Here is a 25,571-nt window from a genome sequence, read left to right as displayed (position 1 = left end):
TATCTGTCCCCTCCCCCCACAAGCAGGTCTGGCTGGGCGCCATACCCCCAGGGTGTCACCTGCCCATCCCTGTACGACTCACCGAGTCATTGCGACCAAAGAAGGTATAGATGGCATAGAGGTAATAGTCAAACAGCTGAGACAGAAAGTGAACCACGTCGAAGGCAATGGGCTTCAGCATACTCATCATCTGCATGTATTTCCCTGCAAGGAAGGCCAGGGGTGGTCAAGGGCCCCAGGTCCCAACACACAGATCTGACTAAGGAGGAACCAGCGGTCGCCATCTTCCCATTCAGGCCCCATCCACTCTCCCAGAAGGCATGGACAACCATCTGAGGAGAAGATCCCCACGCCCAGGTCTAAGGACCCAGGACGGAGCAAGAACCAGGTTGAAGCTGTGACAGGAGGAGACCTCTAAGTGCGAGCTGGAGGGGCCTCCCCACAGGAAATAGCTGGCACACCCTCAGCTAAGGCCCTAACAATACCGTGAGCCGGCCTCACAACGCCCCGTTGTAAAGATGAGGCAACAGAGGCCTGCGGACAGCAGCTCTCTCTGTGATGAGAAGAGAGCTGGACACAAAAGGGACACCCAAACCCTGAAGAGATGGTCAAACTATCTGGTGGACTTTTATAAAGAGTGAAAGGCATGCAGCCTGGCGAGGGCTTTCCACAAGGACTTGAAGGTCTGGGCAATGACTGGTACCATTCCAATAGCCTCAGGACACAGTTCCCAACTGCCCACCTCCTGTCAGAGGGGCCTCAGGGTGCAGAAAGTACATGGCCAAAGAGGGAACATGTCTTGTTCAACACTGTCTGTTTGGTTCAAGGATTTGGGTTTTGGTTTTTGTTAGCGGGTAGGGAAAGGGATGAGGCAGGGAAAGAAAAGAGATTTCTATTCATTAAAAAAACAGATTTTTTTTCTCAAATAAATTTTCAAATATATTTCATTTTTATAAAAAATAAAAGTAAATAAATGCCATTGACTTGACCTGAGCCCCCCAATTCCCTACTTCACAGGGAGAGCCCCCCAAGTGTGCAGGGGATCCTGCCTTTCCTGTGTCCAGCTCCCAAGCTAACCTGGAAGGGGATCCCAGACTCCCTGGGTCCACCCACTGAGGACATAGAAGAATCTGGCCTTCTGAGGGGCAGGGATGTCACTTCAGGACTGGCCCTCTGGCCCTACCCTCCTCTGGAGCCAAGTAGACTCCCAGAGCTCTCCTTTGCTGCTGATGACACCAAGGCGGCATCAGAGAAAGGGGTGAGCTAAGGCTGTGCTCTCCTTAGGGTCTACACAGGAAAAGAGACCTTTTGCGCTGACCTTGTGCGAGTTTAATTTGAAATAGGCCACTATGAGGATAATGTACCTAGGGGTATGTGCCTGCCCACCAAGGGCTAGCCTTTGTCCCCTTCAATCTCCCCCAATACAGGCCACTTCAAGGGCTGGGGGAGACAATCCTCTGCACTCACTGGAAAGTGGGCATGGGGAGTTTCCCAAATAGCGCACTAGAAACCATTGAGGCCAGCAACAGAGCAAACCCCATTGAGGGTCAAGGAATGACCATAAGGACAGGAAGGAGAGAGGACTTAGAGGAGAGAAGCATTCCCACCATCCAAGGAGGTAAGAAGCACCTCAAAAGCCCCACTCTAATGTTCTTTCCCCAATTCTGCATTCTGAAAGGCCTGTCCAAGTCTGTACCACTCTTCCCAAGGCGGGCAGCCCAAGCCCTGGCAAGCAGCCTCCCTTTCCTGATTCCTGGCCCAGGGACCAGGCTGGCCTCATGATCTTTGGCAGAGCCCAGTCCTCTAACTGGACTATCTCTGGGCTATTTGCTGAGAGCAGGGGAAGTCAATCTGCCTCAGGGACAGGGGATCAAGCAGGAAAGAAAAGCCAGTCCCCAGGAGGATAGCCCAGGTCGCAGGATGGAAAGGCCACAAGACACTATGATGCACAAACAGAAACTGGGGACCCAGGGAGAGAAAAGTCAAGGGGATGTGGACAAGGACCACCCACAGCACGGTGGCAGCCAACAATGCTCAAGAACCGTGGCTGTGAGGGGACAGCAGGAAGGAGCAGGTGAGAGAAGGGAGACGAAGATGATGGGCCACACCCTCCTCTTTGGCTTGGGAAGCATAAAATTAATCAATCTCAATCAATCAACCAATAAACCTGGGAGACAAAAACAGAAAGGAAACAAGAGGAGGAGGACTGTCACCAACCAGGGGAGAAGGGCCCAGTTGCAACAGCCCATGCAGCCGCGAGCCCCAGCAGCCACCCTCTAGGAGCCTGGATGCCACCGATGGGGCCCACGGAGGCCCAGCCAGGACAAGGAGTCTGGCCCTGAAATCTCCACTCGCAGGTGAGACCAAGGTTGGGGCAGCCACGTGCTACCCCACTAGGGATGAGACAAGAACGCTGCACTGTGATGAATGATCACTGCAGTGACCGCTCCCCAGCAGCCCGGCCAGTCACCCACACCTTCCCCCAAGAAGCTCACTGTCGGCAGACTGACCCTGGCTCACAGGAGGCCATCCTCATGGGAGCCACATTCTGGGATCTGTGCTCTCATCTGCCTGCGGACGTCTGCAGTTGAGACCTTCGACCTGTGCCACAAGACCTGGCTCTCGCCAAGTCCAATGATCTCACTATAAAGGGGGCTGTGGCTGGCGGGAGGCCAACAGGACATGCCCATGGGCCCAGTTCACAGTACCACTGGCCCACAACAAAAGGACAGGAGGCCAGGACCCCTGACTCACCAACCAGCCGAATGACGTTCAAGGTAGTATTGGTCAGGATGGGGGCGTTGACTTTATTCAGACTATAATCCGATTTCTTCCGGCTCCTTAGTGTTTCTCGGGAGACGCTGAGATGAGAAGAGAGAGAAGGCAGAGGGTGAGAACGAGAGCAGACAGGAGAAGGAAAAGACAGGAAGGAAGGAGGAGCAAGGAAGGGAGAAGAAGAGGAGGGAGAGGACCATCTGAGCTACAGAGAGCCAGGTCTGACCACTGGACCCTCGCACCCCTGGTCACAGAGCCAGAGCTGTGTCTGTGACTGGATTCGCACCCAGCTCCCTGCCAGTCACCTCTTCACAGGGATGTCCCCAGTCTGCTCATCCACATAATCTCGCTTCAGCTCCTCCGGGACGTCACTGTCGCTGTCATAATCCTGGTAGGCGCTCTTCTCGGGCTCATCAGACTCATACTGAGGGTGCAGAGAGCATGCAGACTGAGGGCAGGCCTGGGCAATGCCCTGCCGCTCTGCCACCTCACCCCTTCCCACCCCAAAAGACAAGGAGAGGCCAGGTTCTGGGGACCCCTGCCAGCCCAGGGACCCCTGCTGGGTCAGAGCTCACCGGAAAGAGCAAGGGAGGGAGGGACCGGGGGAGGGAGGGTGGGGGGGTAGAGAGATGGAGGGTGGAAACAAAGGACAGAGGGAGGGAGGAAGGAAGTCAAAGAGAGAGGGAAGGAGGGAAAGAGAGAAGGTGCAGGCCATGTGCCTGCAGAGTCAAATATAAATACATGAAGGTCAAGACCAACCCACTGAGGAGTGGCCCAAGAATTTTCCAGGCCTTTCCACTGGACAAGGGCAGAGACCAAGCCTGCAGCCGACCCTGCCCTCTGGAGGCTGCCCTGGCACCTGTGCTGCAGGTCTGGGGGGGGGGGGCAACCCCGGAGTGACCTGTGGCATCACCCATATTCTCCTGCCAGAGGCCCCCCCCAGCCAGCACCCACACACACCCCACACACACCCCGTTGGAAGCCAGGACATCCTCAGACTCCTCATCTTTGCTGTTGGCCTGAATCTCAAAGGGGTTCCCCCCACTGCTGTACTGCTCAAACAAGGTGGTGGCCGCAGCGGCCGCGGTGGCTGGCTGTTTGCTGGGGGACACCGACGGGGACCGTGACTGCTCCATGAATTTAAATTCCTGCAAATGGACACAGGGTTGGATCCATCCAGGATGCACTACTCACTGACCAACGCTCTCTGACGGCTCCCCTGGTCTCTCCCCCCTTAGATGGGAGCAGCCTGAGGACAGGATCAATGGCCCAGGGCCTAACCTGAGTCTAGAACAGAACCAGAGCCTGTGCAGCCCTTTCAGATGTCAAAACAGGAGTTTGTGACTCAGTTAACTCTGGGAGCATGCCCCCCAGGTGGCTCCTGCCCCACCTGATGAGCCCCTCCAATTTTGGCATCTCCTAAAGCCTCGATCCCTCCCTTGGATTCATCAGTTCACCAAGAGAGCACTGGTGTTTCCTAAAGTCTCCATCATGGGCCAGCCAGGCTCCCCTGAGGCCTGCCCCAGACCACCTCTGAAACTCCCCTGGGAGGTCCCTTCAGGTCCCATGGGGGCTCCCCACTCATGCTCTGGGGGAGCAGCCACAAGTGACCAGGACCCAGGTCTGGGGGCAGTGGCAGGAGAAAAGAGGTGAGATACAGAACCTGGCTCTGGGTCCCTGACAAGGCAGGACCATCATCAGCCTCTCACAGACCATTTTCTTCCTCTGTGGTTCTCCCAAGGTGATTCCTCTTTGTAAAAATGCCCAGGGGTGCAGAAATCCCCACCCTGCTAGAGGAGGCCCCCAGGCACCAAGCAGACTACCCCCACCCCACACAGTGAGGGATCTCCCCAGGCACCACCTGTCCCTATGGCACAATCCTTCAAAGACCCGCTGAGGCATTCACGTCCCCCCAGGAAGGGCCAGACCTATCTCTCTTCAGACCCCAGCAGAAGATGTGTCTTCGGGCTCGGGACCAGCACAGCCAGGTTCTATCTGTACCTTACCTTTGGGCAACACTAACCGTACCCCCTGCCCTGCCTGTGCCAGGTGATGCTGCCCTGCCTGCCCTGAGGCAGATAAGAATGGGGGAAGGGAGCCCCCCCCCCCAGAGCTGGGCTTCAAAGGGAACCAAGGTGTGGGTCCTGGGACTCCTGGGACAACCCTGCCTCCCAGCCCAATACCCTACAGGGAGCTCCACTGGACAGGGAGCCTGGCCCCGGGCCATGCCAAGCCCACCCTTCCCTGGTCCCAGGTCTCCAGGACACACTCACGTGAAGCTGCAGGATGCTGAAGCTCGACTTCACGGGGCACAGCTCCCAGGTCTCATTCTCCAGGAACATTCTCAGCTCGTCAAGTCGAGTTCTAAACAACAGAACCTGGCAGTCAGCCCCTAATGCATGGTGGGCCCACTGATGCGTCCTCTCCCCCCCAAGGGAGTGCTGACCCCCAGGGGCCTCGGGGGCTTCCAGGCTGAGAAGTCATAGGCTGTCCACCCCCACCCCCCACCAGCCAGGCTTCCAGGGAAGGACGGGACAGACCACCAAAGCAGCAGCGTCTCAGCCGAGTCTCAGCGAGGACCCGGGAAAGCCCCTCCTTGGGGGTGGGAAACTGGGCAGGGGGCATCTCAGAGAAGGAGAGTCCAGGGGAAGACAATGCCTTTGAGAAACAGTCAAGGGTGCTGACCCTTCAGCTGCTTCTCTAAGAAGACCCTGGCAGAAGTGGCTTCCCCAGGCCCACCAGCACCCCCCCATTCGCCACCCTCCCTCCCCAGCACAAGCCCAGGAAAGAGAGCAGAGAGGTCCCAACTCAGGGAGGCTTCTGGAGGACCAGCACGGGCAAGAGGCCCAGGATGACTCTGGAAGGAGAAATCTCCCAAGGGTGGGGCTGAGTTGGGGAGGCAAACTTGTCCCTACCACCATCACCCACAGTGACCTGTCATGCACGTGCCACAGCCAAGCTCCCAGGGCAGGTTAAGAGCATGACAAAAGGTCAAGGGGAGGAGGCCGACAGCACAGAAACAGCAAAAAAAGAAGGAAAAACTGGCTGCCACAGTGAGGATGAGAAGAAGGCCAGGCATGGCCAGCCAGCCACTGCCTCCAGAGAATTCAGAGGGTCCCACGGACCAAGAAGGAGGGGGGGCAAAGAAGGGGGACTCTGGTGAGGGCAGGTACAGGATTCGCACTTCCTTCCGTCCCTCGGCTCCAGCTGGCTCGGCCACATCCAGGCTTAGGAGCCCGGTGACTGACCCCTGATCTAGAACTGAGCTCCCATTCCTCTCAGGGGAGGAATGCCCATGGGTTCCAATTTTAGGAAAGGGAGGGAAGGGAAAAGTCTAAGCATGTCATCCTTAGGACAACCAAGTCTGGTCCGAGGTCACAGAGCTAGAAAACAATTCAACCAATTCTCTATGGAAGGACGACCCACCCTGGCCTCAATGGCCATAAAAATTAACCAGACTGAATTTAGAGTCAGAGTTCATCCCCACCTCAGTTTCTCCATCAGTAAAAGAAGCTGGAGAAAGAAATAGCTATCTCTGTCAAGAAAACCCTAACTGGGGTCACGGGGAGCCAGTCACAACTGAACAACTGATTGAATAGCTGAGGACCCAAGAAGTCTATTTCCAGATGGTTCCACATCAATGAAGCAGGAGGTCTCCAGTGGAGTCCAGGGATCAGGTCTGGCCCTGCTTTTATCAATTAATTAATTCCTATGTTTGTTCAATGCTTCTACCAATATAGGAACCACACAAGCTTGAATCCTGGAGCAGATCTATTAAGAAAAAAATCAATGTGTGGTGGAGAGCACAAGGCCAAGGCGAGAAAGACAAGGTGGTGAGGTAACAGGTCACCTGAAAAAGATCTGAGGGTTCTAGGGGACAGCAAGTCCACTAGAGAAGAGTGTGCCTGGAGGAGGATGGGGGCTGGAAGACCTGGGGCCATGTCAAATGTCCCTGGGCTAGGGGCCACCATCCCTCAGGTTCTAAAGGCCCAAAGTCTTGCCCACACCACAGTACAGATCTTTTCTTCAAATCCCAGCCACAGTGCACAGAGCACTGGGCCTGAGTTCAAACCCAGCCACTTCCTAGCTGCAGGACTCTCAACAAGTCCCTCAGTTTCCCCAAGTATAAAATGGGGGACCATCAATAAGAAAAGCATTTGTAAATCTCCTAGCTCAGTGCCCAGGACACCTAAACCAGGATGAGCCAAAACAGAAAGAAAATTGGAGGCCAATTTCCCTAATGAATACGGAGGCAAAAACTAAATAAAGTCTAAGCCAAGAGAACACAAATTTATCCCAAGAATATGATCAGGAAGGACTTATCCTAGAACTGCTGAGTGGGTTCAATATTAGGAAAACTATCAGCAGAATTGACCATGTCAAAAAAAAAAACCAACAACCTAACCAATTACATGAGTATTCGATACAGGACTCATTTCTATTAGGAATAGATGGATAAGCAACAGCTATCCAAAACCAGCATCAAGCATTACAGGTAATGGTGATGAGCCAGAAACCTGCTCGGTAAGATCAGGGTTGAAACAAGGATGCCCATTATTAGTCAATATTGTTCTAGAAATGTCCACTGGAGAGATAAGAAAATGAAACTGAAGGGATTCGAGTGTGCAAGGAGGAAACAAAACTCTCACTCTTTGTGGAGAGGATGGTATACTGAGAGAACCCTAGGAAGGCAACTAAAAACCTTCTTGGAATAATCAACCACTATGGCAAAATTGCAGGATACAGAGGAAGCCCACCTAAATCACTTAATATCTTACCAACAAAGACCAGCAAGAAGAGGTAGAAAGAGGAATTCCATGTAAAATAACTATAAACAGTATAAAATATTTGGGAGACTACCTGCCAAGACAAACCTAGGAACTATATGAACACAATTACAAAAGACTCCACACAACTAAAGTCAGAGCTAAACAGCTAGAAAAATGTCAACTGCTTATGAGTAGGTTGAACTAACAAAAATGGCCTATTTGCTATAAATATTTATAGCAGTTCTCTTTGTAGTAGCAAACGATTGGAAATTGAGGGGGTGCCCATCAATTGAGCAATGGCTGAACAAAATGTGGGACATGAATATAATGGAGCAGTCCACATCTAAAGAAAAAACTGGATTCTGAAGGCAGACTAAAAGCACACTATTTTCATTTTTAAAAAGTTGTTTTATGCTTTTTTTCCTTTTCTTATTTTTCCCCTTTTCCCCTGATTTTTCTTTCACAACATGATCAACATGGAATATCTTAAACAAGATCATTCATGTATAACCTACATCAGATTACTCAGTGTGATGGCGGAGCAAGGAGGGAGGGAGGTAGAAAAATGTGGCACTCAAAAGCTTGCCAAAAGATGAGTGATGAAAACTATCTTTGCATGTAATTGAAAAAATACAACATTCTAAAAAAAAAGAGACAGAGCTCCCCCTCCCAAGAAAGGAAAAAGCCATGAGCTGGCAGATTTCAGAAAAATCTGGAAAATTTACAGGAACAGATGCAGGAACATCTGGAGCAGAACCAGGAAAACACTGTGCACTTTCCCAGCAACACTGGGTGACAATCAATTAGGATGGACTTGGCTCTTCTCAACACCACAAGATCAAAGCCAATTCTAGAAGGGTTGTGATGGAAATTGTCATCCACATCCAGAGAAAAAACTGGAGTCTGAATGCAGAGCAAAGCAGACTAGGGCACTTTTGGGTAGTCTTTTTGTTTCTTGAGGTTTTTCCTTCTGTTCTGATTCTTCTTTCATAACAAGCCTAATCTGGAAATATCGGGCATGTATAACCTATATCAAATGACCTGCTATCTTGGGGAGGGGGAAAGGAAAAAATTTTACAAAAATGAATGTTGAAAACTATATTTACATGTAATTAGAAAAATAAAATACTATCAAGTGCAACAAATAAAGAAATGCAGAAATGCAAATTCCTTCTCCTTCCCTTGTCTTGGGGGCCACCTCTGAGGATGACAACCTGGCGAGTGCCCAGAAGCAAACACTCAGAGTGGACAAGCGGACCCTATGAGACACACAAAGGCCATCAGTGCTGCACTCAGGTTCCAGGCATAAGACCATCAAGACACCTGCAAACATGTCGATCCAGATGATCCCCTAAGAGGGCAGCTGCCCAGGGATTACCGGACCACAATGCAGAGATTTCTCCCCAGGAGCGATGCCACCTCCTGGACAGGATCCATGTCTTGTGGCCTGCTTTGGACAGATTGCTCACCAGTCCCTGCTAGTGGTGCTGAGAGCATCGGACTCCCAGGCACCCACACCAGGGGCAGGGAGGAAACTGGCCCTTAGGTCCACAGCTCAAAAGTCAGGTCAAGTCTGTCCAGAGGAAGACGTTCAGGAGGACCATGCTGACTGCAGACAGTGTCTCCCAAGTTGAGAGGATCCTCTGGGGATACAAGGAGCCCAGGGGCCAATCCAATGCCCACTTTGGATTGAGAAGGTTCATCCCAAAGCCCACCCTGCTAACTCCTTGAGAGAAGGCCTAAGAGGTGTCAGGAGTCTAAACCCAGAAGAGAGACTAAGGCTGTTGAGAAGCGAACAAGAGCAAGCCCAGTCCATGCTCTAGGGCACATGTGAGAGTGCCCCACCCCCTTCAGAGAGCCCCGAGCCCTTCCATTGCCCTCCACAATGGTCTTCCCGCAAGCCCCCCCACCCACTGCCCCAGGAACCCTTCTACGTTGGGTGAAAGGCTGAGCCACTTGGGGCCTCTTGTGAAGAGCTGGGTGGAAATGGCCACCTTGGGCTGGCCAGGCCAGCTTCCTGTCCACTGGAGCCCAGGCCTCACCAACAACACAGAGGAAAAGAAATTCTGGGATCACAGAAACAGATCCAGTCAAGTTAGGGATGTGTCAGATGCACGATGGGTCCACTCATACCGTGACAACTCTGCCAGCCACACTGGGAGACTCACCTGCACCGAGAGCGCTCACTCACCTGTGGTAATTCTTGAAGTAGTTGATGCTCTGCTTTCGGATGGATTCCTGCAGAACTTCAGACTTGCTGCCACAGAACTCTTCACCGACTTGCATCAGCCTATTGAAAGGAAAGCCGAGTCAGGAAGCTCTTCGTAAACAAATGGACAAAGAAAAATAGACGATGGTTAGAAATGACAGCATGCCCACCAAAGAGACATGATTGAGCCAGTCAGTTAATAAGCATTAAGCGCCGACTGTATACCAGCATTCTATGTTCTGGTGACATGCAAACAACAACATGCATGTTGGTGTCTCCAGCTCAGGGGAGGCAGGTGATTGCGCACTAAGAGTGAAAGGTAAAGGAGATAAGGAGGGATAGCCAGAGAGAACGTCTTTAGAGGGCTGAGGGAGGGTCTGGAGAGTAAGATGCAGGAAGATTGGAAAGGGAGGAAAGGCCAGCTTGGAATCCTGGAGGCAAGAGGGAGCCACTGGGCTTGACTGAGCAGGGGGGGACATGGTGGGCCCCCAACCAGCTTCTGCAATCATCCAGAAGTGAAGGGCACGGTGGTGGCAGTGTCAGAGAAGGGGGAGGCTTGGAGGTCCTGGCACCATCATGAATAATGGGCAAGTGAGAAAGCAGTCCAAGGTTGTGAGCCTGGGATCTGGGAAGATAAAGGCACCCTCTCCAGGAACAAGGAAGGTAGCAGAACAAGGAAGGAGAGAGGTTTGGGGGGGGGGGGGGTGAGAATGATGACTTCTTTTTTGTACTACTGAAGATGTCTCTTTTTATTGTCCATTTCTTAAGATGTCTCCTGGACATCTGGCGAGGTCAGTCTAAGAGTCATCTGCACAAAGATGTAATGAAGTCTGGGAGAGCTGACTGGATCCCCAAGGGAATAGCAGAGGAGGAGGAGGGGAGGCTTCAGGTAGAGTCTGGGGGACATCCCCAAAGAGATGAACTTGGTATCCTGTCCATGCTGCCTCTGAAAGCTGTTCTTGAGGTCCAGATCTTCTGAAAAACTGTATTTTATCATTTCCAGAAATATAGGGTCAGGCTTCTCTTCATCACTAATTTCTGAGTCCTCTTGTATTCCAGAAGGGTCACTTTTCTGAGTCATTTTTTCCTCTTTCCATTGTTTCTTCTCTCTTTCTGTCCTTCATAACCAATTTTCTTGATGAAAGATCCAGCTCCAAGAAACCTTGGGAAACCTGCAGCAACCAGCCCCAACGGCAGAGGACCTGCCCATCTCCTGACAGAGGAACAGGCTCAGGATGCTGCCCAGGATGGCATTTTTAGACCCAGCGTGTTAAGCTTGACTACCCAGATATTACAAGGGTTTGGGCTTTTTTTTTCCCAGTAAGGATGAGGGAGAAATAGATTTTTTGAGGGTTTTTTAAAATAATTTTTTTTTAGGTTTTTGCAAGGCAAACAGGGTTAAGTGGTTTGCCCAAGGCCACACAGCTAGGTAATTATTAAGTGTCTGAGACCAGATTTGAACCCAAGTACTCCTGACTCCAGGGCCAGTGCTTTATCCACTATGCCACCTAGCTGCCCCTTAAAATAGTTAAAAAAAAAATAAACTAAATTCTACTTTTCCATGAAATCCATTATTGGGAATAAATTCTAGCTCTTTAAGCTTTAGGGGCATAAACTCCAGATCTTCCCAATTCATCTGCCAAATCTTCAGAACCTTTACTGCCTCTAGGCTGGTGGACCGTCCAGCAGATGGACCCCTCGACAAGGAGACTCTCACACAGGGACCAAAATCACAACAGAAATAACTCAAGAATATTAAGACCAAGCGAAAATTAAAATGGGGCAGCAGGGTTGCTACTGTGATCCCCCACTGACAAGAGAGGCCCTGCACAGAGTCTGACTGAAGAGAAACTCCCTATAGACAGTGAAATGTTCCAAGTGGACCAAACAGTATAGGCAGTGGGATGGACACTGAGAATACATGAACAAAGAGATACTTTTTAATATTATTTTATCTTTTTTTAGTTGTTTTTTAGTTTTTGCAAGGCAATGGGGTTAAGTGGCTTGCCCAAGGCCACACAGCTAGGTAATTATTAAGTGTCTGAGGCAGGATTTGAACTCAGGTACTCCTGACTCCAGGGCAGGTGCTCTATCCACTGTGACACCTAGTCGCCCCTATTTTATATTTTTAATATAAAAAGGGCATTTCCATATACCAAGGAGACATTAAAGGAGATGTATATGTGAAAGTCTGGCTTTGATTCTATAATCCTTTCAGAACTATCCTGTTTATGCTTTACTCGAGTCTCTCCTGCAGTTTTAAGAAATGCATCAGCACCCCATCTTTTCCCCCTTCCTTTAGCATCAATGTTTGTGCCCCTCCTCCCCCAAATCCAACCAAAAGCCCTAGTAACCAATAAGCAGAGCCAAGCGGAACAGACACACCCTAAGCCTGGAGTATCTCTCAGCAGACCCGGCTGGTCACATCCTTTTCAAGCCATTTGTCTTGACAAGGCTGTTCTCACGGGGTTCTTCCTTGGCATCAATTTGTGTCTTCCCCAGCCTCAGAGGCCAGACCTGGTCACTTTGCAGAGGACTACAGCATCCCATTGCTCCATCCCCTCCAGATCCCATCATATGTTCAGTCACTCCCCACTGGATGGGCAACCCTCGCCACCACAAACATGGCTGTTAGACATGGCTAATCAATGGGAGGGTCCTTCTCCTCTCAGCTTTCTGGGGCACAGGTGTAGGAGTCAAAGAGGGAGGCAGAAAGAAGGGAAATGCATCTCTTCTATTTATGCCATGGATTACGTGTGTGTGTATGGGTGTGTACCCCCATGTGGATATCACCAAACACCCAGCGGGAAAAGCAGCATGAAGGAAGCCATGGGCCAATGGGGTAGGAAGAACAGAGAATGGTAGGATCTGGCCAGCTGGCAGTCCCAATCTGGTGGTACCCACGCCATGGGAAGATGAGGGGTATTCGCGTGTCACCAGGTTACAGCTGGCCACACCCTTTTCAAGGACTCAATAAATTAGGAGTGGGTGGTGCACTCTGGACCCCAACCCTACCTGCTGATTATGTCCAAGACAAAGATGAAGTCGTCATACTTGAATGTAGACATATCAGTCCCAAACAAATAGGTTTTCACTTTGAGTTGGACATCCTGTAAAATAAGATATTTCCCGATCAGTTCTGCCAGCCCTAGAAGGTCTGGGCAAGTCCTCCAGAAGGATGGCTCAGAGGGTCTGCAAAAGGAGCCACCTCTCTGAAGGGACAGTTTCTAAGTGAGCTCAGCAAATGTGTTTGTGTGAACATGTACACACGTGTGTGTAGGTCTGATTTCTGTGATGTAGAGAGATCCTCAGCATGGGGCCCCATACTAATGGGCCCTGACAATCCACATGTCCCTCAGGCCCAGAGAGTTCCTTGATGGGCAACCCTCACCACAAAAATGCTTTAGGAGGCCAACCATGAGCCCAGGACCTCCGGTCTGACCACCCTGCTCTAACGTTAACACTTCTTCACAATTTATTAAGAATAACAAAAGGGAGACAGCTGAGAAATGCCCCCCCCAAATTCATGTAGGTGAAATTCTCTAAAAAATACCCCTCCCAACTTTCTTCCTCCAACATCAACATACAGAAATATTATGATAAAAAAAAGTCCAACTTAATTGGCAGTGATCTCTAAATCAGATCACATCTTCAGCTCTCTTTAAAATTCGCCCACTCATGCTTCAAGTATAATTACATCTCATTAGAACTGGTCTCCTCTAAAGGCTTGAAACTAATGAACCTGAGTTCAGGATTTTGGTGGTCTCCAGTCACAGAACAAGAAACAGGCACTTAAACTGTTGGAGGAGGCCTTGGGCCCTCTCCAGTTGCCATCAAATGGGCGCCTTGTGCTTGTCCCCAGGCCAACCCTGGGTCTTCCCAGACTCCATACTAGAACAAAGCCCTTGCAGTGATCTCCTCTCTAAAAATGACTGGCTGTTCACAAAACCTCCCCTAGGTCCAAAGCAAGCTGCCCCACCCCGGGTTGCTCAATGGAAGGATTAAGGGCCTCTGTTATCTGAACAGCACCACAGAGTCCACAACAGGCTGAACCATTCATCCAAGAATGGAAATATGGTGTATGAGTGTGTGTGCAGGCATCTGCAGGAGGGTGTGCCTGTGTCCAAACACTTCCCACCAACGGGCTGGGGAGGCCTCTCTTTTCAGAATGTATATACAAGTTGAAGGACAAATGAATGAAACTCCCTGAAGTGACTCCCAAAAGGCATATTCTCATTCTCATTCTCTCTCTCTCTCTCTCTCTCTCATTTGAGTTTAGGTCCTCCTGACTTTGGGGCTGGTGCTCTGTCACAGCACCACCTGGTTGTCCCCAAAGGACATTCTCACACTGTCATCATTCCTCTTTCAGTAGAACGTTCAGAATGATGTGCCACTGCACACCCTGGGGCAAGGATGTCTGAACTGTCTCACTGGTGCATTCAACCCTCCCAGCAAGGGAAGGCCAAAACCCTCTGAGGAGGAGCTGTGGAGTCATGAGGCTCCTGTCTGAGGAGGAGCTGTGGAGTCATGGGGCTCCTGTCTGCTCCCGCCTCAGCAAGTGGTGTAGAGGCAGCTGAGGACACTCAGGGAAAGCCTAACGCCTGGAGTAGCCAGCCCTGGGTCCCAGCTGCCCCTAGAGTCAGGCTGCCCAAGTCATGCCTCTAGATCACACCCATCATAACAACAGCTAGACCTTCGCTAAGTACAATGGCTGTTATGCCCTTTGACTCTCATGACCACCCTAGGAGAATGGTACCGGCACGATCATCCCCATTTGACAGCTGAAGAAACCGAGGCCAACGGCAATGAAGGGACCTGCCCTGGTGGTAGGAGGACAACTCTAGCTGGCTTGGCCAGAGGCCTAGCAATGGCAGCTGGGGTCCTGCCAAGCTGAATCTGTTGAGGGCACCCCAAAATCCATGGACGTGGAGTGTTATTATCATTCATATCATTATCATCAGGGCCACTGGGGGGCCACCTTCTTCCTCTGCTGTGATCTAGTCACACACACATACACCATAGACACACTCACACACACACACACACACACACACACACACACACACGCTCACACATGCATGCACATCCACAATGTCAACACCAACCCTTCTCCCATCTCAGAAAACCAACCTGCCATATTCGCGACAGTCCGTGTTCAAGCTTCTTTTTCACGTAGTTGCGGTCAAAATTACTCTCCTCCGAGTCTGCCGTGCCACTCCCTTCTGAAACAAGAAGACACAAGGGATCTCCGGGTTGGCTTCACCCCAACAGGAGCCAAGAATGGCATTCTCCTCTTTTTTGGATAATGACCTTCCCGGGACTTGCCTGGTCACCCAGTTCTTCACTACAGAGGAGCCGTACTACAAAACACTGAGGAGGGTGACAACCACAATACCAATTAAAAGCTGGCAAGAGGCATAGGTGGCATCTTCTCTGATCCCCACAACACCTGGAAGTTAAGTCAGGCCAAAGCCAGCTGTCTCTGAGTCTGACCCTCAGCAGGGCCTCCAACAGCTCCCTCTCCCCTCTCAGACCAACCTCCATCAGCCACCCCCCGGCCCAGCCCCTTCAAGACGCAGCTCACACCCAGACCCCTCCTCTCTCACCACCAGCTACCTGTATCTCCTCCTCTGGGATGACCTGCCCTCTCCTCTGAGTATGTTTTATCATCTCTCTCATCTCAATATTTTTGTTTGTCTGGACACTTACAGCTCCTACTACAGTGGCTGGCACACAAGGGGCTCCTGATGAATACATGCTAATGGATGAACGGATGGACAGACAGAGAGATGGACCAGCACTCAGTGTGAACTAAACAGCAAATGCTCTTTAACACAGAGATGTACCCAACAAAGGAACCAAAGAAAAGGAACAGTTGATTCAAATGACCCCATACAAATGTGCTAGGAGAAATGGTGAAAAGGAGTTTCAGGGAAGCCTGAGAAGATTTATATGAGCTGATTGCTCAGTGTTTGCCTGAGAACCATAGCACTGGAAAAACAAACCACTGCGTAGAAAAACTCCAGAAATCTGATCAACACAAGTATCACCCACAATTCTACAAGACAAGTGAGGAAGCCGCCACTCAATTGGCCAGTGGGAGAATTGACATTTCCTGACCAGGCATATTTGTTGGGAGGGATGTGTCTTTTGTCTTTTTCTCTAAAAAGAAAGGGAAGAGGAAAAATAAATGTTTATTACTTGAAAAATAAAATGACATTTAAAGTGAACCCAGTTACTGGTGATCCTCATACTGACTGATTGACTGATATCCCCCAGCTCTAGTGGGGAAAGCATCTAGCTCCGGAAAGCAAAGGGACAGTGGAAGCTGAGCAGGAAGACAAAGTCCTCAGGCTAGAGGGTCCCAGGGCCATCCTCAAGCTGACCAGTCCCTGGGGAGACCAAGGACATCTTGCAGGGTCTGAGGAGCAGGTTCCCATTTCCCTTCCTCAGCCCAAGGACAAAACAGGGCCCATTGCATAGCTTTAACACAACATAAGGATGAACATCTAACCATGCCATGAATGGGGAAGGTAAGAGACACAACACCAAGGGTACTGATACAGGTCCCTCCAAATCCAGGGCTCGACACGCCAAGGTACTAAAGGGGTTGGGGAGAGAAGGGGAGGGTCTTGCCCACCTGCTAAAGGAAGTTCCACTCGGTGCTGGCAGAAGGAACAGCTCCACTAAGATCAGGAGTCTCTATGTTCAGCCCTGCAGCCCAAGGAGGGTTTTCAGACTAGTGCCCAGTGATTGAAGAAAGGCACTTAGTGAAGAGAGGAAGAAGGGGGACCAGAGAGCGCAGACATGAGACAGTGCAGAGGAGGAGCAGAGCTGGCCCCTGGGTCAGAGGAAGGAGGCATGGCAGCAGCAATTGCCTACTCTTACCTGGGTGGGCTCAGGGCCCAGGGCTGAACCAAAGGGACATCCCAGTGCAAGAGCAGGCTAGGGCCCCAGTGTGGAGGGCTTTGAATATCGAATTAAGGAGCTCAGACCCAACAAACTGGGAAATGACTGGGGGGGCAGGGTTCACTCTAGATCTACAAGTCAAGACCTCAAAGAGGAGAAAAACCTCAGGCCACCCAAGCTTCAGAGCCGAGTGAGTGGAATATCCCCAATAAAACCCTCTTAGGGTTAATATTTCTCTCAGGGTTAAGAAACATTAAGGAAAGAACAAACTATTATTCTTAGACTATTCTTAGAAGAAAGACCTTGCAATCCAAGCAAGGCACCTAACTACTATTCCAAGAAAGACCTTGCATTCTTAGACATTCTTCAGTTAGATAGGCATAGAAGGTCATTAAATCATTTTTTGATATTCTCACCATTTGGATGGTGAGGTAATATTTCATGAAAACAGTTCATTCTTTTCTTTGGTACTGGGTAGATTTTCCTCAAATAAGGTTGTACCTCCAGAGACCCAGCCAATGGGTTAAAGGAGAAGGTGGTCCAGGAGGGGAGACCTGTGTTAGGACCTATATCATCTTGCTTCATTTGAATCTTGATTGCAGTTCCTTGATCTTCCCTACCTTTATGAGACCTGGGAGTGTTCCCTTCCCTTGAGAAAAACAAATAAAAACTTTCTTTCACTTAGACCAGTCCCTGAAGATTTTTTTATCACACATATGAGGAATACACAAGTGAAGGAGTCCAGCAGGCATCAGGGAAAATGGGAACAGAAGGGGCAGCTAGGTAGCACAATGGATAGAGCATCAGCCCTGGAGTCAGGAAGACCTGAGTTCAAATCCGGCCTCAGACACTTAATAATTACCTAGTTGTGGAACCTTGGGAAAGTCACTTAATCCCATTTGGCTTGCAAAAAACCATGTGAAGCTGGGGCATGAAAGCCATGGAAGTACCAAGGGCAGAAGTCAGGGTGCCAACATTAGGAAGGTAGAAGGAATGTGGAAGACCAGAGGGGTGTCCAAGATGAGATGAGGGGTAGTCACAAGAGCCAAAAGTCACAAAGCTGTGAAAGCATCACACAAGGTAAGGGGCCTCTGGGCCCAGACCCTGAGAGAAGGCTAAGAGAGAGGTCAGATGCCACAGAAATATCCAGGCAAGAGAGGAGTCCTTGGGCTGGATCACTGGGGGCCTATCTTGGGTCACTGAGGCAAGACCAAGAGAGAGGCACAGAGACATCCAGGTGGAAGAGAAGGGCCCTGGGTCAAGTCACTGGGGCCCCGGACCAGTTTACTGGGGCCTCCTTGGGGTCATTGAGGGAAAGTCAAGAGAGAGGGTCAGATGCCACAGAGACATTCAGGGAAAAGAGAGGGCCCTTGGGTATAATCACCAAGAAATAAAAGCTCTGGAGGAAACAAACAGCTTAAAAGAGAAAGCCATAAGCTTTTCCCAAGAAACAGATTCCCTGAAAACTGAACAAGAAGTAATATGAGAACAAACTACAACTGGAAATAATCCTGGACACTCTTATTTCAATCAATCACAAATGAAAACTGCCCAAAGTTATTAGAACCAGAGGCCAAAGAAGAGATAGAAAAAAAAAATCCACTGGTCCCCTGAAGGGGACCCCCAAAACAAAAAAAGTCTTAGAAATGTCTTCGCTCAAATCTCTGGCCCCCATGTGAAAGTAAAATATTGCAAACAAAGAAAGAAGCAGGCCAGGTCTAGCCAGGATCACACAAGATGGTAGCTGCCCCAGTTGAAGAACAGGGAGTGAGGAATACAAAACTGCAAAAGGCAAACTAGAGAGGCTTTTAACCAAAATTAACTCACTCTGCAAAGCAGAGAATATTCCTACAAGGAAAAAAAAATGACACTGAATGGAAGAGAGGATTCCAAACATTTGTGATGAAAACCCCAGAGCTCCCTAGGTCTTGGAAAGGCAAAAACTAGAGTCCAGAGAAGCCCAGAGAAGTCATCTGTTTGAGCAATCAGAGGATCTGTAGGGTGATGTGGAGTTAACATTTATCAGGCAGTAAAGAAACAAGGGGTCCTCAGGGCCATCATGTCTTCAAATGAGACTGAAGGAGTTACAAAAGACAAGCAGAAATCCTGGGGTGGATTCGTTTGTTCTGAGAGTTTGGAGAAGGAAAGAATACATGAGCACAGAAAGGAGGGAGAAGTGGGTGGAGGCTAAAACTCCTAATTGGGGTGCAGTATGTGCCCAGCTCCAAGTTGATGTGGACAGCAGGAGGCAAAAGCCAGACCCCAGGGCTCTGAGCAGGGGCGGGGGGGTACAAGCCTGCCCCCCCCCAGACCTCTCCCAAGAGAGGAACACCTCTCAGGGAGCTGCCATGGCTGGGGCAGGTCCACAGGGACATGGGCAAACCTCCTCACACTACACAGGGAGGCAGTGGCTGGCGGGGAGGTAGCCCAGGAACCAGAAGAGGGTCCTACCAGCCACCCTGGTGGTATCCTCATTGTCATGGGCTTCATGCCACTCCATGGTCCTGTAATAGCTGAGCATAACTTCCCATAGGGCTTTGCAGAGGTCAGCCAGGCACGGGATGTAGCTGTCAGTCGTCACATGCTGTAGAAAAAAAGAAACTTCCATGAGAAGCCCACAAGACACAAATTGAGGGAGCCCATGATGCTGAAGGTTCACTAAAATTCATACAGTAGGACCCCAGAGAGCACATTAAGAACACTGGGGCCCCACAGACCCTACAAGCTAAAGACCCCACAGACAACACTGAGAACCCCATGGTCCTGAAGTCCTGTCCCCAAACAGAGGGGTCTCTTCTGGATACAGCACTCCTTCAGACCCAGCAAAAGGCAGGAGTCAAGGGCCTCAGATCACCAAGCTGACCCAAGTGCTCTTCAAAGACTTCCCAGTGTCTGAGAGGCCCGGCAATGAGCCACTGGCATTGGTTGCCTCCAGAGGATAAAGGGGCTGCCCCAGACACCTTGTGGTCTGGCATCATCCACCTGGGTCTAGGTGCCCTCTAAACTAAGACTTGGACAACCTGGACACAAGGCACAGTTTTTGCTCCTGCAATTGCATTCTGACCCTCAAGCCCCTGTTCCATTCTGGGGACTTGGGCAAGAGCCACCAAGTGAACGTGAAGGGGTGCAAAGAGCACAACAAGAAGGGGATGTTCTGGGGCAGCTAGGTAGCACAGTGGATAAAGCACCAGCCCTGGAGGTCAGGAGTACCTGGGTTCAAATCCGGTCTCAGACACTTAATAATTACCTAGCATGTGGCCTTGGGCAAGCCACTTAACCCCATTTGCCTTGCAAAAACCTAAAAAAAAAAAGGGGGGGAGGATGTTCTACAAGGAAAGTGGCACCTGAGCTGAACCCTGGGAGAAGACAGTAGAACATGAGAAAGGTGTGCATATCCCAGATACAGAATGGGTAAACAGACTCCAAGGAACTGCCACAAGTGAATACACGGGACCATGTGGGCTGGAAGGAGGGCAAAGGCAGGGCAGAGGCAGGGGAGGAAAGCCTTGAATATTTGGTGAGGTGAGGCCCCTGGCCCAGAGGCTGATGGGGGACAGAAAGCAATCACTCCCTGTGTGACCCTAAAGCCTCTGGGCTTCAAGTTCCTCAGCTATTTCAAATAACAAAAGAGGCTGGACCAGGCAGATGCAAGCCTCCCATGTCATCTCTGGAGGAAGTCTCAAGGGAATCATTGCAAATCACAGTCACTTTGTGCCCACTTGTCCTTCTGATTTCACTGACCAACATTCTTGGGATGCTCAAGTGTTCTTCAGACTTGTTGCCTCGAGCACTTTCCGGCCCTTACTCTCTGTCATCCTTCTCTAAAAGCTCCGAATGAGCTCCTAATCTAAACTGTGGGCTCCCCTGGAGAACTGGCTAAGGAGGAGAATGGGCATGACTCCAGATTAAGAAAACAGTCCCATAACAGAGAACACACAACCAGGATGAAAAAGAAAAACATCTGCACTGATCGTAATGGCTAACAGCTTACAACTTAAAATTTATTCGGAAGGGCACGGCACAAGCAAGGGAGAGGAAGAAGTTGTCCATGGTAAGGGTCACTTAAGACCCTCCACTTCAGGGATGATGAGCAGAAGCAGCTCAGAAGAATGAAAATGATGCTAATATGAGAATGCCCACGCCATGACTGGACAGGCCCATCCTTTATGGTCACTGCTCCTGGACCATGAAGGCGCCCCACTGTGGTCCTACAAGACAAGACAGCCACTCAACAATACCTGCAGATGGTGGACAAACCCAGAGGAACTAAAGGCTAGCAGGTGGCCAACCAGGAGGAGCCCGGGATCCCAGAGGAGAACAAGCACACTACTACTCCACACAGCCAGTCGGCAGAGGGTTCTCAGGAGGCCCTCAGAGGAAACAAGGAGAGCAAAGCCCTCCACATGCATGCACCCTCTGCCTACAACAGTATGAGAGAAAGAAGGCACAAATATGGAGGTGAAAACAGGCTGACAGATCCTCTCGGAATAATCACAGATGAGTGCTTCCTGGAGCTGCTCTCATGGAATCACTCAACTGGCTTTTCAGCCTCCCCAATTCTCCTTGAAGGGGGCCACTGACATCTTTCCTAGTCTGTTCAGCCCAGATACACAAGTTGATAAAGGATGAGCTAATCAAGCTGAGGTCCAACAAGGTGAACCGGCCTCTATGCCTCAGAGGCTGAGGCTGCCGTGGACCCAAACTCAGGAAGTATCAGCTGAGCTGAAAGGCCCAGGCCCTGAAGCATGATCTAACAACATTTGGTAGATTTATATGGTGTGAGGCAAATAAATTCAATCTAATTAATCCTCACCCTTCCTTTCAGGTACACAAGAGGAAGGTCCCCTTGACTGCATTTCCCTCAAAGAATAAATCAGAAGAGAGGGCACAACATGTCCTAGGTCTCTCTTCCATCTGGCAGGGATTAACAGACCAGAAAATGAAACCTGCCATAAGCTGAGCTGCCAGCCAACAGCTCCGTCTCAGGACCAATAGATCCTCCTTAATTACCCTATGATCCTCCCTCAGACTGAAATAGGGTGATGCCAAGTCCCCTCAGGAAGAACATGTAGAAAACTCTGGGTTTTTTAAAATAAATTTTTAATTTATGTGCTAAATCTTCTGTTTACTACATGTTAAAAATATTCAATATTCATGTTTTGAAGCTGAGTTCCAAATTCTCTCTCTCCCTCCCATCTCTCTCCCACCCTTTGAGAAAAACAAGATATTGATTATACATATGAAGTTCATATTTGCCATGTTTCAAAACACACACACACACACACACACACACAATCACAAAAAATAAAGAATATGATAACGTTCACTTCCCTCGGCACTCAGAGCCCATCAGGTCATTTTTATCATGGTACTTTGGAATCATCTTGGATTGCTGTCATGATCAGAGTAGCTGAATCTTTCACAGTGGTGGCTGTTATCTACACTCTTCTCCTGGTTCGGCTTACTTCCCTCTGCATCAGTTCATCTTTCCAGGTTTTTCTAAGAACATCCAGCTCATCATTCCTTTTAGCATGGTACTAGTACATTCCTCAACTGACGGGCATCCCTAGATGGCTTTGGTTTAAGGATTATGAACTCACAATAATGAGGTTGAGGCCTCGAGGAAGAAGATGGAAGAAGGAACAGATTTAGGAAGTTACCTTCCATTTAGGAAAATTATCATGGAAACTCCTAGATTAGAACCCTATGATTCTAATGTCAACCTTATAAGAATTTACAAATGCTACCATTGCCTGAGTCTAGACCCCAACAGCCATCTTGACCATCTCAATGTGCAAGGAAAACCAGCCTGAAGAGAAGTGAAAGAAGACTCAGGTTAGGGACCCACAAGAGAACCCAAACACATGGGGAGCTTTCTAGCAGGACCAAAGCCTCAGGAAACTACAGCAGCCAGTCACTGTCACAGGCAGTGATAAAAACCCTACAAGAAGCTTGCAGAGTACTCAAATTAAACAACTTATTCAGTGTCATACCAATCAAACTGCCAAATAACTTACTGAGCTAAAAAAATAGTAACAAAATTTATCTGGAGCAACAAAAGGTCAAGAATATTAAGGGGGGCGGGGGGGCCAGGTAGCACAGTAGCACAGTGGATAGAGCACCGGCCCTGGAGTCAAGAGTACCTGAGTTCAAATCTGGCTTCAGACACTTAATAATTACCTAGCTTTGTGACCTTGGGCAAGTCACTTAACCCTATTACCTTGCAAAAAATAAAAATAAAAAAACAAAGAATATCAAGGGAACTGATGAAAAAAATGTAAAGGAAGGTAGCCTAGCTCTATCAGATCTAAAACTATACTATAAAGTGGCAGTCATCTAAACTGCCTGGTGCTGGTTAAGAAACAGAGTAATGAACCAGTGAATTAGGATTGGTTCAAAAGAAACTGCAGTAAATGACTACAGCAATTTACTATTTGACAAACCCAGAGACATCAGTCTCTGAGATAAGAACTCACTATTTGACAAAAGTTATTGGGAAAACTGGAAAAGAGTATGGCAAAAAACTACGCATAGATCCATATCTCACACCTATACCAAATAAGATCAAAAAAGGTATAGGATTTAGACATAAAGTGTGACATCATAGACCAATTAACAGACCAAGAAATAATCTATCAGATCTATGGAAGGGGGAGAAATTTATGACCAAACAAGAAATTGCTGCACTAATTGTTGCACTAATAAAACAACTGCTGCCAAAATTAGAAGGAAAACAGAAACCTGGGAAACAATTTTCACAACCAGGAGTTCTGATAAAAGTCTTATTTCTAAGATATATAGAGAATTACATCAAATTTATAAGGTTACAAGTCTTTCCTCAATTGATAAATAGTCAATGGATATGAATAAACAATTCTCAAATGAAGAAATTAAAGCTATATATAATCATATAAAGAAATGCAAATTCAAACAACTATGAGGTTCCTCAAAGGAGGAAGCTGAGGCTCCAAAACAAACATCCTAGGTCTGCTCTTCATATTCTCCACTAGCCTGTAAGTCTTCATCAGGGACCAGGAGATAATGGAAAGACACATGAAGGAGCTTGACAAATGAATAAATCAAAAAACACCACAGTGGAACCTGATAACCACCACCAGAGGATGGAGGGAATAGAAGCTGCCTCGGACGATGTCCATTCTCTCCACTGACCGAATCTTACTCCAAAGGCTGGTTCTTATCTACCTGACACCCTGGACTTCGAGTCTTAGGACATTTTCCAAACAAGGGCCTGCTTCTAAAAATGACATTCAGTAAAGAACAGTGGGAAAGATAGACTAAAAATTAACTAGAAACTGAATAACCTATTCCTAAAGAACAAGTGGGTCAAAGAACAAATCATGTCATTAAAGAGAATGACAGCAATGAAACAACATACCAAAATGTATGAGATGCAGACAAAGCAAATCTTAGGGGAAATTTTATACAAACTCTTACATTAAGAAAACAGAAAAGGAGTGCATCAATAAATTGGACATGCAAGTAAAAAACTAAAAAAAGAACAAATTTAAAATTCCCAATTAAACATCAAATTGTAAATCCTAAAAATTAAAGGTGAGATTAAAGAAACTGAAGAAAACTACTGAGCTAATAAATGAAACTGGGAACTGGTTTTATGAACAAAACAATTAGATAAGCCATTGGTCAATTTTATTTTTTTTAAAAAAAAAGAAGAAAACCAAATAAGGGCAAATTCACCACCAATGAAGAGGAAATTAAAGCAAGTATTAAGAAGTATTTTGCCTTAGGGAAGTATGCTAGTAAATCTGACAATTTAAGGAAAATCAATAAATAGTTACAATATAAATTGCCAAAATTAACAGAAGAAAAACCAGAATACTTAAATAACCCCATCTTAAATAAAGAAATTGAACAAGTCACCAATGAACTTCTTAAGAAAAAAAATCTCCAGGGTCAGATGCATTTACAAGCAAATTCTATCAAACATTTAAAGATCAACTAGTTCCAATACTATAAAAACTATCAGGAAAAATAGGCAAAGAAAGAGTTCTTCCAAATTCCTTTTACAACACAAATACGGTGCTCATAACTAAACCAGGAAGGCCTAAAAATTAAGGAAAACTATAAACCAATCTCTTCAATGAATATTGATGCAAAAATTTTAAATAAAATGAGTGAAGAGATTATAGCAACATATTACAAGGATCATATACTATGACCAGATAGAATTTATGCCATAATAAAGTATGAGTATAAGCAATCATATCAATAAAGAAAATCATGATTATTTTTATAGATGCAGAAAAAGCTTTTGATGAAATACAGCATCCATTACATTAAAAACTCTAGAAAACACAGAAATCAATGGAGTGTTCCTCAAAATGATAATATTCATCTAAAGCCATCAGCAAGCATTAAGTGTGAAGAAGTGAAAAAATGTGTGTACAAACAAAACTAATGCAACCAAGATTAGAAGGAAAGTGGAAAGTTGGGAAATAATTTTTATAGTATACATCTTTTAAAGGTCTGAGAACTGAGTCAAATTTTAAGAACACAGGTCAAGAACACAATTGATAAATGGTCAAAGGATATGAACAGTGGGCGGCTAAGTGGTGCAGTATATATAGAGAATCAGCCTTGAAGTCAGGAGGACCCGAGTTCAAATGTGACCTCAGACACTTAACAATTGCCTAGCTGTGTGACCTTGGGAAAGTCACTTAACCCCATTGTCTTTAAAAAAAAGGGATATGAACAGGCAGTTTTCAAATAAAGAAATCAAAGCTATCTATAGTCACAGGAAAACTGCTCTGAATCACTATTTTAGAGAAATGCATATTAAAATACCTCACACCTACCAGATTGGCTTAAATGACAGAAAAAGAAACTGACAGATACTGAAGGGGATCTGGGGAAATTGGGGCAATGATACA

At 48.0% G+C, this 25,571-nt stretch overlaps 1 protein-coding gene across 4 annotated transcripts in view; it reads right to left on the bottom strand.

Annotated features, from left to right (window-relative positions):
- Positions 1-25,571, bottom strand: part of VPS50 (VPS50 subunit of EARP/GARPII complex) — a 53,211-nt gene that overhangs the window by 11,262 nt on the left and 16,378 nt on the right. For 3 of the 4 annotated variants that reach the window (XM_074199364.1, XM_074199366.1, XM_074199365.1), the window contains 9 exons: positions 19,114-19,246; positions 14,884-14,975; positions 12,769-12,863; positions 9,736-9,834; positions 5,049-5,139; positions 3,747-3,923; positions 3,081-3,199; positions 2,755-2,861; positions 83-204 (listed from right to left, as the gene is read on the bottom strand). In XM_074199364.1, coding sequence (XP_074055465.1) covers positions 83-204; positions 2,755-2,861; positions 3,081-3,199; positions 3,747-3,923; positions 5,049-5,139; positions 9,736-9,834; positions 12,769-12,863; positions 14,884-14,975; positions 19,114-19,246 — 1,035 coding nt within the window. The remainder of the gene's footprint in view (positions 1-82; positions 205-2,754; positions 2,862-3,080; positions 3,200-3,746; positions 3,924-5,048; positions 5,140-9,735; positions 9,835-12,768; positions 12,864-14,883; positions 14,976-19,113; positions 19,247-25,571) is intronic. The other variant, XM_074199367.1, reaches the window with a different exon arrangement.

This window comes from Macrotis lagotis, chromosome 8 (assembly GCF_037893015.1).
Source record: "Macrotis lagotis isolate mMagLag1 chromosome 8, bilby.v1.9.chrom.fasta, whole genome shotgun sequence".
In the NCBI taxonomy this organism is placed as follows: Eukaryota; Metazoa; Chordata; class Mammalia; order Peramelemorphia; family Peramelidae; genus Macrotis; species Macrotis lagotis.
Note: the sequence above shows the minus strand (reverse complement) of the source record. Positions and strands in the feature narration are given on the sequence as shown.